Below are 19582 nucleotides of genomic sequence, written 5' to 3'. Positions count from 1 at the left end.
CTACACTCTACAACAAATAAAATAAGAAAATTATTTGACAAAGAATTTATATACTCGATTTTAGTATAATAAAAATGGGGATACAAGTTTGACATATTTTATGTCTTCTTCTTGAGTACCCCTTTTTGTATTAAAAAAAAAATAAAGCAGACATCATATTTATGATTGTACTGAAAAAATGAAAATTAATTTTTTTTAACAATATCTTATTACCAATCCAGTTGTGAATTAGTAAACTATGTTGTATATACCACCATTAAACGACCAAAATTTAATAAAAAATTATTTTATTTCATTTTTAGAAATACTAAAAATGTAATAATATATGATCAAAAATTAAATAAATACTTTGTTTATCCTATGCTTAAATGTTATTTTTTTACAAACAAAAATATATAACCATTATTTGCTTACATATACACACACATACAAACAATATAAATCATATAAAATTAAACACTAAAAAAAAACAAGCAAAGGGGGGGAAAAAATACTTTCATAATATAAAATATAATAAATAAAATATAGTCTACATATATATAAAAACTATTATATCTTCTATTTATGTATCATATATTAATATGTTATAAAAAAAAATTTTAAGTATATTAGTTGTATGCCTTTTTTGTATATATAATATAATGGCGAGCGAAAAAAATATTAGATATTTGTTTTATTCCTTTGAGGCTACATTTATGTATCTATAAATGTGATTATATTTATTTTTGTTTTTTAATCATTTTTTTAACGGCTTTTTTGACAACCTTTTTGACAACTTTTTTGACAGCTTTTTTTGCAATTTTAGCTTTCATGGCTTTAGCCTTTTTATTAATTCTGTAGAAAATGAAACATGTTCGTTTATGAGGTGCGTGTGCATAGCATATACAAGTAAAATACATATACAACATAAATGTGGATTTTTCTAAGGAACTGCACACTATATGCCGCATTATCAAGTGAATCGGCTCAGGTGCAAAGTAAAATGCACATTCATAAGCAAATAAACTTCTACATAATCATACACAAATGCAGTTCTGTGTACCCCTTTAAAAGGTTTACATAAAAATATAGACGTTCACAAAGGTGGTAATGCATAAGAAATCACATTGGAAGTGAAAATATATGAAAATTTTTAAACTTACAATTTTTTGGGATTCAATTTCTTTGTTTTGGCAACTGTTGCTTTAGCTTTCATGGTTTTTCCTTTAGCTTTGACTGCTTTTGATTTAACTAATTTTCCTGCAGCCTTAACGGTTTTTTTTTTAAGGGTAATTTTGGTAGTTTTGGCTTTTGCAACCATTTTGTATAAATTAAAATTATTATATAGAATTTGTAAATTTGAAAAATCAAATAAAAAGAAAAGAAAAATAATATAATAGAAAATGGACAAAAAGCGAAAATACAATTTTTTTAATATAATTTATTTATTTTAAAATAAAAATAATATACAAATAATAATTTTTTTTCAAATATATAAAAACTTTTAAAACAACATTAATTAAAAGCTATTAATTTTCTAAATTAAAAAAAAATTATGCAAATAAAATAAAAAATTTTATTTATTAAAACGCGTATATAATGGAATAAATTAGCGAATTTGTCTACACAAAAACGAAAAAATATATTAATTTTAAAAAATGCACAAAGAATAATACATAAGTATTATAATTGTTTTTATATTGTGTTCGTTTTACGTAATATAAACATATAATATATGCATAAATACACAAAAAATAAGTGTAATATAGATTTTGTAATTATATGCAACATATTACATGCAATAAAAGATGGTGCATTACACTTTGCCTACTTGCCATATATACATCTTTTCCTGATATATGTGTTATTGTAAAAATTTAATATAAAAAGAAAGGATAGACAATTCACCTTTTATAAATCCATACTGTATTCCTTTCCTTTTAGCTACTACACAATTATGCACTAGGGGTGCTATATTTTGCTAGCATCGTCACGATTTCTTTTGTATGAAATAAACATGTTTATATTTTACTAATATCCATTATGTCTTTAATAAATCACATATTTATATTTCCCCTTGCATTTATTTCCTTTAGTTCAACTATCCAAGTACTGATAAACATGTAACTAATTAAGTATACGCATTTTTTATTATATAACAGATTACCTTCCCGAAATATCAAGTATATATTTTGTGCAATCACAGGAATAAAAAAAATATATATTTGAAAATTGCAAAATTAATAGTAAAAAAATGAAATAGGAAAAGTAGACGATCTTTACATAATCCATTTTAAAGAAAACAAATCTGTACTCATTAAAAATGCAGAACTCAGGTATTGTCCAAATAATTAAAATATTTTGACGAACATTCAACGAACATTTTTATGTATAAACATTTTCAACATGGTCGATTACAAAACGAATGGACAGTCTAATGTGTCGAATTTGTCAAAAAATAAAATAAGCTAGTTTTATTAAAAATGCTAATCTATCCTTTCTTATTTAAAATAATATTGTTTGCAAAAAAAAAAAAAAAAAAAATAATAATATAATCACACACATATTGTAATAACTTTTATAAAAAATGAATTAGTATCATTTAATTTATCAAAAATACAATTTTCCAAAAAATTGAAAGATATAATTTTAATAAAAAATAATAAACACATATATAATGAAAATAAAACAATAATATCCAATAAAAATAATATAAATTAATTAAATATAAATACAACGAAAATGCAAATAATAATATATACATGTCTATATCTAAATATTTATTGTATCTGAAATAGCCAACAAATATAAATAAATGGTCATGAAAAAAAACGACGAATATAAATTAAATAGTATAGAATCTTGATTTTCTAACACTCTATATAAAAATTAATTAAACTTAATTTTTCCCAACACTGAATCAATTTCACATTCGGATGTCCTATCAATCAAATTTATTATCTACGAAAGGGGGGCAACAAAACACGTAAGAATGTGTGAGTACATGTCTATGAATATGTAGGCAACCAAATGAATGAGCGAACCGTGTCGTTACCTTTTTTATTTTTTCGGGGCAAATATGCAATTTAGAACTAATAGGTTGAATTGGGCATATGCTAAAAGGGGTAAAAATGGTAATGCGAATTAATATGGGATGAGAATTTTATAATTTTTTCTACTTTTTCTACTTTTTCTACTTTTTCATCTTATTCATACTTGTCTAGAACGACCAGCGCTACTCTTGCTGTGCATTTTATTTCAGCGCTTCCAACGGATGTACACTAAAAAAAGTAATTAAGTAACCAATGTTATACCCATTTTCATGTTGTGCAATTATGTCATTCACCAAATGAAACTACACAAGCACAATGGATCGTTAAATAAAATAGCGTATAACAGCTAGCTAAACTGTAGTAATAAAACAATGGGATTCTCATTAAATATACTAACCTCTAAAAGTGCCTCGACTAACTTGTTAATTTCTTTATACTTTGAAATGTTTTCTTCAAATTTAATAATAACAGCAATTAAGCACTTTAAACATATAAGATTATAGGTTTTCTGCTTTCTAAAAATGAAAAGAAAATCGGCATGGTAATATGTACACATACGTATGATTATGTAGACAAAGATAGACTATTCGCATTTAGCACTTACGATGTGATTATCTTGACAAAGTAAGCAATAAGTTTGCTTTCACTACAGGAATTACAAATAGATAATAATGAATTATTTGCAGCAGTACTTAAAAAATCATTAGATGTTTGAAATGCTTTCTTTAAACATGGCATAACAACATCATCTAGAGTACTATCCATTTTTTTTTTTCCTATAGAATAAAATTCAGTTAAACATAATAATGCATTTTTGGATACACACGATCTAGGACTATTTAATAATTCTACTATCGATCTACATATTTTTCTTAAATCTTTCATAAAATTAGTAAAAAATAATGCATCATGATATTTTAAAATAGTTCGAAGATTAATTAAGTTTTCTATTTGTTGTTTCCATTCTTGATCTTTTGTAATTTCAAGTAATTTTGTTATCATATCATTTATATTATCAACACTTAATTCAAATTCAAAATTTTTTATATCTTCATATGTAAGATATGTCATAGTATTATCATTTTTTATCTTTGAAGATATGCTTCCATTTTTGCCACTCTTATTTGGGGTTACATTGCGTGACATACTAGTTCGTTTTTTTTCACTTTGGCTATTTTTTTCCTTAACATTTAAGTAGTTATTATCTTGCACACTATTATTATTATTATTATTATCATTCATGCTATGATTCAAAGATTTGCTGGTAGGTTTACTCGTATTTCTATACCCACTCGTACTTAAGTTATGGGTGTGTGCTTTATTTTTGTTTATAATTTTTATTTCTTGCTCATCCTGAGCATGTGCATTATTTTTTTTGATAGAAATGTTTAAATCTGTATTTGATGTATGTGGTTCTTTATGTTCTTCAACTTTTATTTTGTTTTTTGTATTATTCGAATTGTTCATGATATGATTTTGATCATTTTTATATGATACAGATAAGTCAATGTTTACTTTGTTACTTGTGTTTCTATTGTGGTTTTCAACATATTTATTATTGTTTCTAAAATTTTGATTGGTATGGGCAATGTTTTTAGGTTCTTGGGGCTTACTATCAGATTCGTTTAACATACCTTTATAATATTTATCTCTTGTTGGCATTATATAATTATATTCCATTTTATATCCATTTTTTGATATATCTTTTATTGTATTTTTGTGTAAATTATCATATAAAATGCTTTTTTTATTTTCATCATATGTTTCATCTAAAAGTTTATCGCCATTGTTTTTTTTATTTTTAACTTGTATAATATAATTTTCATAATTATTATCCATGCCATTCATATCTCTCTTTCTAATGTCCATTTCCTCTCGCGAAGTTTCGCTAATTTTTTTATATCGTTCATTGATTTTGATATTATTATTATATTTATTTATGTCTTTTCTCATGGAATCATTTTCTACATCTTCATTATCGGATCTTTCATTTTTTATGTTTCTTTTTTTAATCATATCATGATATTCTAACGTATTGTCGTGTCTACTGTCGTTATCCTTTTTTATTTCATATGAACCCTTAATTTTTTCATAGCTATTTATAAAATTTTCACATTTCACTTTTTCTTCATTTTCTATATTAATATTTGTCCAAGACTGAGAAAGATTATTATCAGATATTGGGGTTTCATACATTCCTCTATAACTCAAGTGATTGTTATTATCATTTTTATTTGTTATTGTTTTTTCCTGAGTTTTTAACCCTTTGATATTATTTAAATTGGCTGTATTTTTTTTAATATTTATATCTATATCATTCACTAGATTTTTACTATTTTTATCTTTGTATTTTCCGGAATGTTGCAGATTTATTATATTATTTTCTGCTATTTCTTTTGGTAATTTAGGATTAGATGGGTTCCCCTTTTTGAGTAATGTAAGTTGGTATCTTTGCTGCAAATAACATAAAAATGGGTATATATATTAATATAAATAATACAAAATATAGCCAATTTTCGATATATGCATCATTTCAAACATGCATGCATTGTCTGTTTCATTATATTGATGTTGTTATTTTAAAAATTGCATTGCAAAGTGATTTGGTTGTCTATTGTTATGGGCAGCATTCAAATTTATAAATGAATAAATTATATGAAAACATATATTTACTAATGAGTATAACTGTGAAAATATGAAGTACGTTTGAAATTTTAGAAGAAACTTACAAGTTCGTTTAAAGGAGACTCGAAATTATAATCGTTGTTTTCACTATGATTTTTATAACTGTTATCATTATTTATTTCATTAATATTTTTATTTTCTATAAAATGATTATTTCTATTCAATTTAATATTTATCCCATTGTTACGAGATGATCCTAATTCTAAATTAGGATAAAAGTTTCCATTTTTAACATTGTGTAATTCTTCATTTCCTTCATTTTTTAGATAAAGCAAATCTTCAACAATTGAATAGTCATCTGGTTCATCGATTGATTTTCTCTTATAATTTCTAGTGTCTGTAAATAAAATAAAATTTAATGTATATATAGGGAATATTGGTTTAAGGAAAGTTTTTTTATATTACATAAGACGATGTAATATCAATAGTTCTTATTTAGTGTCTTTTTTGTAATATTATTCCGTTTTATTTATTAATATATGCATACCGTCTATAAATGTATTTATGCTTTCTCTATATTTGCTGTGTCCTAAGGTAGGCATTTTTATTATTTTGTTTTTATTTTTGTGTAAATAAATATATATATTAATAATTATGTTTAAAAATATTAATAAATATTATAACTGCAAATAATGTAATTAAAAAATAATAAAAAATAAATTAAATATTTAAAATGTTTTATAAAAATTCATAAATTCCTAATTTATAATTAAAAAAATATCACATTTTATATTGATTATGTTGAAAAAAAAATGCACACACTATATACACTTTTATAAATTTATATACAATTTACATATATGAATTCATCAATGAAGGAGATTCTTTATGATAAAATAGGTATGCATAAAAAAACAGTTGCTCTTCCTTTTTTAATAATTATTCAAAACATTTAATTTACACAAAAATTCAAATTTACTAAATATTTAAAAATATAGAATTTCCTTTAAAACAAAATATGTATGTGTTATGTGCACAAGAAAATTGTAATAAGGAAAATATTTTGCAATCATTTATAATTGTTTGAATTTTTTTGCTGAATTAAAAATTTACATATATATGATTTTGATATTTTTCGAATTTTTTATTTTTTATTTAATAATATCGTTTTGGAGACTTTATAAAAAGTTCAACATAACGAACATGAAGGTATGTGGTATTAAAAGAAATAATATTACGAAAAACAAATGCAATTATAAAATACAATGAAAATTTTTTAAATATAACACTAATTGTAGGAAAAAAGCATTGAAATTTAATAGCTGTAAAACTGTATTATGATAAGACCATCGTTTTTTTTATAAACATAGTAAACTATAATGCGGCAAAAGTAATTGTTATAAATGTTGCTTAATTAAAACCAGAAACAATCAGCAAACGAAAAATGGCGACAACAAACCTAAAGAATATATATTTTTTATATCCTACACTTTCCTTATAAAATTATTTATAATTATTGCATGTTCATAAAATATTTTTATGTTCATGCTACTTAACATGAATAAATAATAAAAAAAAAAAACTAACCACAAATCAATTACATAATACATTAAAAATTATTAAAAATATTACATGTACAGGAGAATAAGACAATATATTTTTTTTGACAATTTTTGAAAAACTAAATAGCTATTTTAACATTCTTAAAAAAAATGTGGTAATTTATTGTTAAGCCATATATGTTCATGTATCCCTATGTGTGTTTTCACACCCTTTTGTTGTTATATTTGGAAAATAAATAGCTACGATTTGAAGTAGCAAAATTGTTAATAAAAAAAAATATACGAAATTTCATTATGACCAAAAGCTTGAATAAAAAATAGCTTTCGAATTATAAAAAAAAAAAAATAATAAAGCATATGCTTACAATTGAAATAAGAAAATGGTGAACTTTTATGGGTCAAGACAAATATTCTTACATATTTGTATTATTTTTAATATAATAGACAATTAAAAACTGTAATATTCATCTCATAATGAAATAAGAATGTAAAAACAAACAAATAACTAAAAAGACAGCTCACAACATTAAACAAATAAATATATATACATATGTGATAGTTTTGTTAATTATTTTAAAGGGAATTTTTAATCATATGAGCATTAATTCATCATAAATATTTTTTTAATTATCAATATATGATGAATAAGGGCGTCTTGAGATCATTGCAATAATATTTTTATTTCATGCATGAGTAAAAAACAGCGGTATTTATATAACTATATTTTTGAGGAGCTAGCTAAAAGCCAAACAAATGTAAATACATTATAGCTTTTTTTTTATTATTTAAAAAGCTATTCGATCAAATAACATCATTAAATAAAAAAAAAATATATAGTCTAATCATGTGTGTAAATATTTAATTAAAATACTTTTAATATATTAGCATGCATATAATAATTTGAGATAAAAAAGTATTAATATTAATATAATAATCAAAATTTTAATTAATCAAATACATGTAATATAAAAAATGTAATTATTAAAAACTTAAGTGTTCAATTTTTATGCCTATAAATCACAATGTCTTTTTTTTTCGCTTTTCGATAATGAAAAATTTCAAATAATTAATATTAATTGTTACACATATCTTATATTTTATTTTTCGTCTTTGCCATGAATATTTAATAAGTATAATACATTTTTTTACAATATATAATTTTCTTTTAATGATTTAATTTATTTTATTTTTGATTTTAATAAATATTATATCCTTCATTATTTTTACTTGCGTGTAAATAATCCTATTTTACATTTCATTATTTTCAGTTAATTTTTTTTCTTTTTCATATTTATTGATTATCATTTTTAATATTTATTTGTGCAATCCTTGATAAAAATGAGAGTCCTTTTGTGTTATGCTAGTATTTTATTTGCCTCAGTTCTTCAATCGAGGGCTATAAAACTTAATAATCTCACTCCCACCACTCCTTCATATCTTGAAAGTAAGATATATATTTTATATGTTTAATATTTCCTGTCTGATTTATTACACATTCGAAGGCTTGTATATATACACGCATAATGCATAATCCTTTGCACTATGTTTCGTCTACTAGTCATTTAATGCGTAGTGTGTTTATATCTTTATATATTTCGAGCACAGTGTAGTAAACAAATTAAATTACATTTGCTTGTCTAATAAATATATACTTTATATTTTTTTCCATTTTGTTTGCTCAGTTGGTAACACTGTTTCGAATCAAATTAGTGAAGCATGGAGAAGTCATGTAGATTCATTTATCGATGTTGTGTCTGAGAAAATTGTTGACAAATTCGAGAAAGACATAGAGAACGATAATGTTCCATATAATTTATTAGCCCTTCTTGAGGTAACTATACATGCTCATAAGCTATATTCTTAGTTTATATATTGTTTCCACTTGATGAAGCGTACTAATATTTATACTTATATGTAACATTTTTTTTTTTTTTCACAGGATGACGCTGAAATATTTGATATCGAGCAATACGAAGGAAAGGATTTAGCATTTATTCAAGATGCATTCATTAGAAAATTAAGAGAAAAATTCAACAATAGCAAATTTGGGCAGAAAGCCAAAAAATTAGGATCACAAATTAAGCAAAAACTTACAAGCCTTTATAAGAAACACAAAGATAAGATCAAACATTTTTTAAAAATTATGCTCAGCAGTTTAGTTATACCTATAGCATTTAATTATATAAAGAAACACTTAAATGCATGGAAAAAAAAAACATTGGAAGCTACAGATAAACTCAATGAGGATACTAAGAGTGTAGCTACTCCAATAATTACTGCTATATATGATAAATTCGGAGAAAAAATTGACAGTTATGTTAAGGATCATCATATGGATATAACAAAAGAATTAGACGTACTTACTGATTTACAAAAAGAAAAAAAAGAAATTGAAAAAATAGAAAAACAAGAGAAAGAAATTATAGAACAATAAAAGTATAACCATAATAAATGGGGATAAATAATGAGCAAAAAAAATCGAAAATAATAATTAGAATGCCTTTATTTTATGATGTGATTTTTAACATATATATGTAATATGATACCAATGATTATATATTTAAGAATATGCATTTACCGATTTTGATTATATGATTATATTTATTATTCACGCCTTTTATTTTTCTTATATATTTTTGTGTGTATTTTATGTATTTACTATACAACCACAAAAACAATTGATAATTTATTATATATTCGATTTTTATCCGTCTTAAATTCAACGACACTTTTTATATCCCAAAGATTAAAAAAACGTCATTTTTTGTAAATATTATGTAATTAATATGATACCACATTTCTCTATATATAAATAGAATATATTTTTTGCAACGACTCCAATTTATATTTGAAATAAAAAGCGAGTAGTATTATAAAGCATGGCTTATACTAAGCGGTTTAACGGTTAATCAAAATTTATTAATATTTTAGTGTTATTCTACTTAGCAATTTTTGTTTCCTTTTTCATTTTTTTTAATACTAAATATGTGGTTGTGTGTGAATATATTACTAATATATGCTACTAAAATAATAAATAATCATATGTGCGCTATAAAGAGGTATTACAAAATTTACACTATTTTTCACACTACAATTTTATCTGATATTATTTAATATGTTAAAAATATAAATTTAAAATATGCATAAAATATATTGTTATTGAGCTTTAAAATAAATATTAAAATATAAAAAATAAACAAATTTTGTTTTTTTTATTTTAAATATTTATGGGATAGAACATTTTGACTTTATTTTTTTGTCTCATTGTATATTAATGTAATGAGAATGTTGGTTTTTTTTTTCTTTATATTTGATAAATTTATTATGTAATTAATTATTCCTGTTTTGTTACGGTTAAAATATTTCTATATTTTATATTTATTATCTTATTTATTCGTTATATAATAATAGGGTTTTGATACGTACATATATAGTGAAAAGGATTGAGAATAATTACCATACGAATTGTTTAATGCTAAACAAAAGAAGAATAAACATTATTTTGTAACAAAAAAGGATATAAACGAAATAAATAGTCTAATCTGTTTTGCTGTAGATATACTTTTTTAAGCACACTGGTTTGTAGTATCCCATAAATATATATAAATTAAAACAGATTATTTAAACGATGGAAACAAATGACGCTAGTAAAGAATCTCGATTCATGAAATTTAGTAATACCTAAAACGTATAGAATGCTTATGTATACCATAATTTTTTACATACACAATGCTATATAAATATATATGTATGTGTTTTTAAATGATGTAGGAAGGAGCTTAACAATGAGTATATATTTTGTTGGGATTTGTTCTATCTCATGGTTTGTTTGTACTACGAGCAGAAGAAAAGAATGGTAATAGCTAAATAATGAAAGACAAGTTTTATAAAGTAGAAATTGTGTAAATGCTTAATTTAATTTTGTTTATGCATGTACATAAATTTTTTTAACAGGGCTGACATATTGCTTGATTATGTTCATCACAAAAGATGTTCTTTCTTATCTAATAGTTGGAATATGTATTTGAAGAAACTCAAATCATAATAATACATTTTTTATGAAAATATAGGGATACTTTGTTTAAAGTACCTACTATCGTTGTTTTTTTTTTTGGTGTTACATTTTTACGTTTTCTTAATTAATAATTCACCCAATTTGAAGTAACATTATTTTGTTAATATAATGAGAAGACCATAAATGGATATTTTCCAAAAGATGATATAAAAATGTGTAAATAAATATGCTGATATTTTTGTCAGTACTATATTTACAGAATTTTTCAAAGTTCAAAATGGTATCGGCCATATATGGTTTTTAAAATAAAGAGAAATAAATATAACTATAAAGCTAGTAACCATAAGAGTGACTAACATTTGTTTATTTATATATGACACATTTATTCATAAATAAGAGAATTTGTTGAATTTCTAAAAACATTTCATACACACATTTGGGTGTATGCTAATCATAATTATGTATCGTATGTTTGCTTAAAATAATTCTTTTAATCTTTATTTTATTTTCACATTTTTTATGTTTCCTAATATTTTTTTATTTTTTACATAATCGCTATTAAAAAAAAAAAAAAAAAAAAAAAAACATTACGCTGCTCCCATTTAAATCATAACAAAATAATATAGGCTTATAATAAATGTAGATCTACGTGATATTTGCTTATTTTATTATTATTATATTTTTTAAAATAACTGCTAATTTTTCAGTTTTAACAATTTTTATAACAGTGGATTTTATATGTATCCACATTTGAGGTACTTAAAAAAAATTTCCATTTAATTGGCTAGCTATGCTTATTTTTTTATGACTGTTAAGGTAAAAAAAGATGAAAAATAAAGTAGGACTAACAAAAATAGAAAACAAGAAAATTAATCAAAGTAATGAATAAGGAAAATGTTTTTTTCTAAGTTAGTTAAGGAACCCCTTCATAAGTTTACAAACAAAAAGATTATACGTAATTATAAAACTAATAAAAATATTAATCTTGATAAATTGATTAGGAATAAAAAAATAAAAAGTCATGAGCTTTATAAAATTGAAGATATAGAAATATTACTACAAGAGAAACATCATGATGTTTCCCAAACATATCCTACCATTAACAATGTTAACCAAATTGTGGATGTAAAAAATATTCCGGTTTTTAAAAAAAGTGAAAATAAGTATAACCTTTTAAATAAAACAGCTCTTCATTTTGGAGGTAACCAAATTTATATCCAAGCACCCACAAAATATAAATGAATATATAAATATGATGTTAACAAAGTTTAAAACTTTGGACATACATCATAGGCCCATTATATACCGATTTGTTTTGTTACTACATTTAAGAAGAGTGTGTGTGCATTTTCCTTATATATTTGTAAAATGGAATTATTTTATGCTATATTTACATGTGAACTTATAACTTTTTAATTTTTGCAGATTTATCATATTTAAGGGGTGATGCAGCAGTTAATGGAACAAATAAAATTTTTGAATTAACAAAAGATGGGATGGGATATGATTGTTCTAGTAATTTTTTAAAAACATGTGGAAATAAATTATTTGATGAAATAAAAATAATTAGAGAAGAGAATATAGGAAAAAATATTTTAATAACAAAAGGATATGATAGTTCATATAAATATATTATACATGTAGTTGAGCCATATTATAATCAAACAAATAAATTAAAAAAATGTTATGAAGACATATTATTAATAGCTAAAGAAAATGATATAAAAACAATTGTTTTTCCATTGATTGGTAGTGGAATAAGTTTGTTTAAAAAATATGATGTTGTTGTGTGTTGCTTAGAAGGAATTTATGAATTTCTAAAACATAAAGAAAATTTTAATTATATTGAAAAAGTTGTTATTAGTACAAATATGGATTCTTATTGGATGTTACTAAGGGATTCCATTCCAATCTATTTAAACGAAAATGCATCGTAAATATGTTTGCATAATGAAGAGTATGCTTTATTTTTTAATTTGTTTTTCTTTACTGTCTTAGTCTACACAATAAGGCAAATTTTTTTTTGAAATATTTTTTTTAAAAATTGCGTGTGCCTCTTCCCATACCTTTTTAAATGAGGTATTATTATTATTGTTAATATTTTTATTAAGAATAATACGAGAGGGCAATTTAAAAGTATCAATTTTTTCGTCACCTTTAAATAAACATGACCACCAAACATATGAACTTTTAATTTCACTATTTTTTTTCAAAGAAATATATAAAAATGTTTCTTTAGTATCTTTTACATTTTGTCCAAAATCAAAATTCATATTTTGATTATTTATTTTATTACATAATTCAAAGATTTCCTTCCAATTAATTTCAATAGTTTTTATTTCCCACAATTGAGTATCTTCATTTGTATTTATTTTAAATGAAAATTCTTTATCAATAAGGGTATCATATTTATTATCACCTACATTTATTTTACTGCTACTATCACACTTTGTTTTTTCTTCTACACTTTCAACACTTGTTGTATCCATGTTTTTTTCCTTTTTAACGACCAATTTATCTTCAAATATTTGTATTACTAACGATTTTGCTTTACAGTTTAGTGGCAAAACAATATAACCATTTATATCATGTAATGACTGACTCCATATATATTTATATGGAATAACTCCTCCGTTAAATATCATATTTTTAAGATTTTTTTCTTTTTCATTTTGTGTATTATTATCAATTTTAGGGTGATCGTTTTTTTTTTTTTCAACACATTTTTCGATACTTTGCGATGTGGTAGATTCTTTCAAAATTGTTAATCCATCTGGCCCTACTACAACTTTGTCTTTACTATTTAGTGTAGTTATTTGTGGAGTTCTTTTTTTAGTTTCATCGTCTGATGAACTTACATCAATATTATCAAATTTTGAATAGTTTATTACTCCATGCATTTTATCTTTATTTTTAATCAAACTTTTAATAAATTATTTTTGAATTTTTTCTTTCTCTTTCCCCATATATGTATAATTTTTAAAAGTATATATTTTTCATTTTACTAGCATTTCAAAATGTATTTATATATGCATATGCAAATATTCTTATTGTATGACCAGCTTCAAAAATCATTACATACATATATAGCTATACTACAACGATATTGCAAAATTATACACTATTTTATTATAACAGTTATGTATATATACTTATTTATGTTTTTCCATATGTAACATTGAAATGGAAATATTTTTTTATTCCCCTTCGATTTTGTAAAAATATGAGACAAATAAAAAATCGGCACGACTTATGCTTACTATATTTAATGGAAAATTTGCATATTTTCATAAAAAAAATTTATTTTAAAAAAAATAAATAAGCAATATTGCATAATGTCAACCCCAAATATAATTTTTTTAAATACATGTTTAATAAAATAAATACATTTTTTATGATTGTATTTTTAATATTTGAAAAGTAAATTGAATATGTTTTAATTCATATTTTTTAAATAGCAGCTTGTTTTTATGTCCCTTTTGTACCAATAAAAAAATTGACTACCTTTCATTTTGTGTATTACTACTTTAAGTTAATTTTTTAATTTAAGATATTTTGAGTAGGATATCAAATTATTGTTTAAACTTATGCGAACTTACAGTGAGAATAGGAATAATTGTTTGGCACGTATTTAGCTATTTTTTTTTTTTTGCCTTTTTTACATGAACAGTTCATAAATAATGTGAAATAAAAAGTTATGCATATACACAAAAAAAAACATAAATTTGAAAGATATGAACGAAAAAAGAGTTGTAAAAAAACTATTCTAAGATTGGTAAATAATATATCAAGTAATTGACACACCAAAGTGGTGATATTGTCTTAGTCTGAAGAATGGTGTAAGAATTATTTAAAAAAAAAAATGGATATATTTTTTTATTCTGAAGAAATTGATAACCTTTTGGAGGATTATAGAAAATTGTTGAACGAATTTCAAAATAAGATTAAAGGAAATGAGACAAATAATTTAATAATAAAAAAATATTGTGATGATATAAATTTTATAACAGAAAGAATAAAAACAGCTAAAGATGCATATTTTATTGAAATACGGAATTTACCAGAAGATGAACAAGATAATTATATAAATAAAATCAGGGGGAAAGTATCAACATTAGAAAATTTGAATATTCAATATGAATTTTCAAAAAATAAATTAATATATGAAAATAAACAAGATGAAAATAAAAATAATGAAATAAATAGACTCAAATATGTAACACCAAAAGAATTGGAAATTCGAGGAAATTTAATTCAAGACCAAACAGAACAATCCATTTTTAGGATGAAAAATATGGTTGATGAATCAGAGCAAATAACTAGAATAGCTGCAGTAAAATTAAATGAACAAAATGAAAAATTAAGAAAGGTTAAAGATAAAGTAGATGATGTTGATATAAATGTATCAAGTGCAAAGGAGACCTTAAAAGAAATAATGAAAGAAGCTGCTTCTGATCGATTTATTCGACTTTTATCTATTATGATTTTTATTGTATTAGTTATTCTTATTACTGTATTACTAATTACGACTAAGTAGATACGTATATTTTCTATGATACTCGTTGCCTTGATTAAATATTTATGGCATGAGCATATCCACATTTTCCATTTATTTTGTCATTATGTTTATTTTTTCAGTTTTGAAAAATCTTATATAAATAAGCCGCTCCAATGTGCTTCATAATTCGTTTCATTTTTTTTTTCCAATTACACTAACACCATATATTTATGCATTTTTAATTTTACTATATACTTTGGGGTATTAGGCATAATTTTGCAATATTCTATGTTCCCCTTATTTTTTTGGTAATATGTATTTCATCATATATATATATAATTTTTTAGAACTATGATTTATTTTATTTTTTTTATTATATTTCCGAAATTATAAACTGTTTGAATTTGTATAAATTCTAAAGGGCAAAAAAAATATGGAGAAAAATGGATAAATAATTCTCCGCCTTTGTATAGAAAGCAGGTATTGCAAAATATGGGAAATTTTTTTTTTATTGCGAATATGTAAATTTTAAGGCAAGGTTATATCTTTTTTTCATTGCTGCCACTTTTTTTTATTGCTATCAATTAATATTTTCACTACTATTGCTGTTACATATTTATTTTTGATTTTTATTTTTTTACCGTTTTAAGGTGATGAGCCAATTAAAACTTCCTATCATATTGCGAAAAATATCAGTGATAAAATTATAATTTTTATATATAAAAAAAGAAGGAAAATAAAAAACATAAGAAATATAATAATGTACTGTATTTTATAGAATAGTGGGTATCCACCTATATATATTGCTTATTAATTTTATTGTTTATTTTTTTGTTTTTTTTTTGTTTATCTTTTGGCTAGTTTCTCATAATAGCGAAATGTATTTTGCTAAAACATTCTGAACAAGTCAGGCAATTTTTCGAAAAGCTATTTTTATATTGATTTTTTCTCCCTTTTTTTATGCTTATGCAAAATGCTTTAAGTACAAGTATGTATAGACTTAAAAGATTTTTTAAGCAATCATTTGTTGTAATATATATCACAATATTTGTTTTATTTTTTCAAAAATGTATATTTACACATGAGCATTCTGAAACCCCGAAGAAGGGAAATGACCTTTTTATTGAAGCTTATGAAGCATTAGATAGAGCAGAATATATCAAATCTTTTGTAATTTTAAAGCATTGTGTTCATTATGATATAAGGTATGTGTTTAAAAAGGGTTTAATAAAATGAAAAGAATAAAACATTGTTATTCTTGTAGAATAGCTATTTTATTTTTGAGATTATTTATATAGGAAAACTATGTAATATTTTATTCTTTGTTTACAAGTATTCATTCATTTATATTTCGCTAATTTATGCTTTGTTCAGGTGTTTGACATTAATTGGGGTATTTTATTACCTCGGATTGAAGCCCGTGGAAAGGGATGCAGTAAATGCTTTATATGCATGGAAAATAAGTTCAGATTATGGAAGTTCGGATGCTCAATTTTATTTAGCCATTATGTACTCGAACTATTTTTCACTACCCAATTTGTATTCCTATTATGTTGATGAAAATGAAGAACTAGACAAAATTGAAGAAAAGAAAATAGAGGGTATACAAAAAAATGTAATATTGCTTAGGAGTTATATATTTTTAACAGCCAAATATTTAAAGAGTATATTAGCAAGTAATCTAGTTGGAAAATATAAAGAAAATGGAGTACCAGCTGAAAATAATAATTTTCAACGTGTCCCTAAAATATATTTTACTACAGATAATAGAATGATAATACGAATAAAAAATATTAGATACAACATTGGCGAATTAGAGGCATATTTTAATAATTTAGAAAATTTTCCATTTGTTGATCATTACAAAACAATTAAAAACAAGAAAATATATTATGGTTCAAACTTTGGCTTAAGTTTATTGTATTATTATAGTAGTAGTTTAGCAAATCATCCAGGAAGTATTTTGGCATTAGGAAATAGATATATGCATGGAAATGGGGTTGATGAAAGTTGTGAAACTGCATCTAAATTATTTATAAGATTAACAAATGAAATATTAAATTCAAGTAGTGATGATAATATGAAATTTGAATCGATAGATTTAATAAAACTAAGTATACCACATTATGATAAATATAATGTAAATAATAAAAAAATAAAAAATATAGAAATGTTTTTAGAGTCATCATTACATAATAATCATGCAATTTTAACTATGATAGCTCGACGATATTTAACAGGTAGTGATGGGGTAGATAAAAATTATAAGAAAGCTCGTATGTATTTATTAAAGGCAGAAAAATTTAATAACTCTGAAGCTATTTCATTATTGGGATATATATATATATTAGGTTTGGGTGTAAAAAAAGATTATAATAAGGCCCTTAATTATTTTATAAAAGGTAAAAAATTAAATGATCCGTTAAGTTATAACGGTTTAGGATATATGCACTTTTTTGAGTTAGGGCCTATGAAAAAGTATATAGAAAGTGGGAAAAAAAAAATAAATCAAGAATTAGCATTTTATTATTTTGATTTAGCTGCAAAGAATAATCTATCAGTTGCTCAATTTAATTTGGGTTGTTTATATTTAAGTGGAGTTGGTACTGTTCAATCATTTCAAAATGCATTTTATTGGTTTTACAAAGCTTCAAATAATGGAAATATATTAGCAGCATATATGATTGGGTTTATGAATTATAATGGTATAATTGTATCTCATAATTGTAATATGGCTTTATCTCTTTTATCAAAAGTTGCTGAAAAAAATTCTTTTATTTTAAATACAACTAAAAGAATTATAAAATATAATGAAACTGGAAGAAATCTTGAAGCAATGTTTTTAATGGCACAGCTTGCTGAAACAGGAAATGTGCAAGCCCAAGTTAATTTAGCACATAGTATGAGCAATTCAGACGTTTCTCTTTTTTTACCAACTAATAGTAAATCAAAATATATATATTCAAGTAGATATCTATCTATGGCAGCAGATAGTCATCATTTAAAATCGGTATTTACTTTAGGAGATTATGCATATTCAGGTGATGGGTTATATATCTATGTTATCCAAAAAAATAACCTTCAATATAATAAACTATATGATTTAGGAAATACAGAATGCTTGTATAATTCTGTAGGGGGTGCAGACAGAGAATGCTTTATAAATAAAAATAAGAACAGCTTGGGTAGGAAAACTACAAATAGCGATGAATTAAATATGGATGATAAAAAAATAATATCGACAGATTTTGCAGATGAACAAGGAATAATATTTAACGATAATTGGAGATTTAGATATACATATAGATTTGTATTTAATCAAATTGATTATGAATTAGCTTATAAACATTATAGAGCTATTATATCATATTATCCAAATAATCCATATGCTATTCAAACAATTTCTAGGGCTTGTTATAATTTAGGGTTTATGCATTATTATGGTATAGGAGTTGCAAAAAATATTGATAAATCTTTAATTTATTTTAATTCATCTATTAAAATATATTCAACTCATAAAATACCATCTACCTTACTTATTTTTTATATTAAAATGAATACTTATTTGTATAAAATAAAAAAACAATTTAATAATTTAAAAAAATTATGGTCCCTTTAAATTACATTTTCCCCTACTTTAGCAAATCCATAAGTATTGAAGTTCAACTTAGGCAAAACATTTTATACTCCAACGATCATAATTAGACGTGATCAAATGGGGGCTCAAAAGGGACTCGCCATAATAATTTACACACTTCGAAATAGTTTTGTCATGCATGATACGTAAGATTTTTGTGAGAGATATTATGCTGATAATGTTGTCTCATAAAGATGAAGTTTTTTTTCCATA

General features: G+C 23.2%; 8 protein-coding genes across 8 annotated transcripts; 5 read left to right on the top strand and 3 right to left on the bottom strand.

Annotated features, from left to right (window-relative positions):
• Window positions 1-719: 719 nt before the first annotated feature.
• Window positions 720-1300, bottom strand: PCHAS_1316200 (conserved Plasmodium protein, unknown function; the record flags this gene model as incomplete). Its single annotated transcript, XM_016799156.1, has 2 exons — window positions 720-834; window positions 1143-1300. 2 exons carry the CDS (start codon window positions 1298-1300, stop codon window positions 720-722), a joined length of 273 nt encoding a protein of 90 aa, XP_016654487.1.
• A 1568-nt stretch (window positions 1301-2868) lies between these two features.
• On the bottom strand, window positions 2869-6259 carry PCHAS_1316100 (CLASP domain-containing protein, putative; the record flags this gene model as incomplete). Its single annotated transcript, XM_016799154.1, has 7 exons — window positions 2869-2940; window positions 3035-3095; window positions 3196-3260; window positions 3430-3547; window positions 3637-5486; window positions 5762-6054; window positions 6205-6259. The coding sequence occupies 7 exons, from the start codon at window positions 6257-6259 to the stop codon at window positions 2869-2871; spliced, it is 2514 nt and encodes an 837-aa protein (XP_016654486.1).
• A 2298-nt stretch (window positions 6260-8557) lies between these two features.
• Window positions 8558-9653, top strand: PCHAS_1316000 (gamete egress and sporozoite traversal protein, putative; the record flags this gene model as incomplete). The annotated part of the gene is made up of 3 exons (XM_731380.2): window positions 8558-8663; window positions 8902-9050; window positions 9159-9653. The coding sequence occupies 3 exons, from the start codon at window positions 8558-8560 to the stop codon at window positions 9651-9653; spliced, it is 750 nt and encodes a 249-aa protein (XP_736473.2).
• Window positions 9654-10847: 1194 nt separating this feature from the next.
• Window positions 10848-11264, top strand: PCHAS_1315900 (conserved protein, unknown function; the record flags this gene model as incomplete). Its single annotated transcript, XM_016799153.1, has 3 exons — window positions 10848-10893; window positions 10991-11075; window positions 11174-11264. The coding sequence occupies 3 exons, from the start codon at window positions 10848-10850 to the stop codon at window positions 11262-11264; spliced, it is 222 nt and encodes a 73-aa protein (XP_016654485.1).
• An 864-nt stretch (window positions 11265-12128) lies between these two features.
• On the top strand, window positions 12129-13171 carry PCHAS_1315800 (Appr-1-p processing domain protein; the record flags this gene model as incomplete). Its single annotated transcript, XM_016799152.1, has 2 exons — window positions 12129-12435; window positions 12660-13171. The coding sequence occupies 2 exons, from the start codon at window positions 12129-12131 to the stop codon at window positions 13169-13171; spliced, it is 819 nt and encodes a 272-aa protein (XP_016654484.1).
• A 57-nt stretch (window positions 13172-13228) lies between these two features.
• Window positions 13229-14134, bottom strand: PCHAS_1315700 (HSP20-like chaperone, putative; the record flags this gene model as incomplete). Its single annotated transcript, XM_016799151.1, has 1 exon — window positions 13229-14134. The coding sequence occupies one exon, from the start codon at window positions 14132-14134 to the stop codon at window positions 13229-13231; it is 906 nt and encodes a 301-aa protein (XP_016654483.1).
• A 962-nt stretch (window positions 14135-15096) lies between these two features.
• Window positions 15097-15771, top strand: PCHAS_1315600 (SNARE protein, putative; the record flags this gene model as incomplete). The annotated part of the gene is made up of 1 exon (XM_727286.2): window positions 15097-15771. One exon carries the CDS (start codon window positions 15097-15099, stop codon window positions 15769-15771), a length of 675 nt encoding a protein of 224 aa, XP_732379.2.
• A 921-nt stretch (window positions 15772-16692) lies between these two features.
• PCHAS_1315500 (ubiquitin-protein ligase, putative) lies at window positions 16693-19351 on the top strand (the record flags this gene model as incomplete). Its single annotated transcript, XM_731908.2, has 2 exons — window positions 16693-16937; window positions 17107-19351. The coding sequence occupies 2 exons, from the start codon at window positions 16693-16695 to the stop codon at window positions 19349-19351; spliced, it is 2490 nt and encodes an 829-aa protein (XP_737001.2).
• Window positions 19352-19582: the final 231 nt, after the last annotated feature.

Source organism: Plasmodium chabaudi (assembly GCF_900002335.3).
Source record: "Plasmodium chabaudi chabaudi strain AS genome assembly, chromosome: 13".
NCBI classification, from domain to species: domain Eukaryota; phylum Apicomplexa; class Aconoidasida; order Haemosporida; family Plasmodiidae; genus Plasmodium; species Plasmodium chabaudi.
This window is presented reverse-complemented; position numbering and strand designations above follow the sequence as displayed.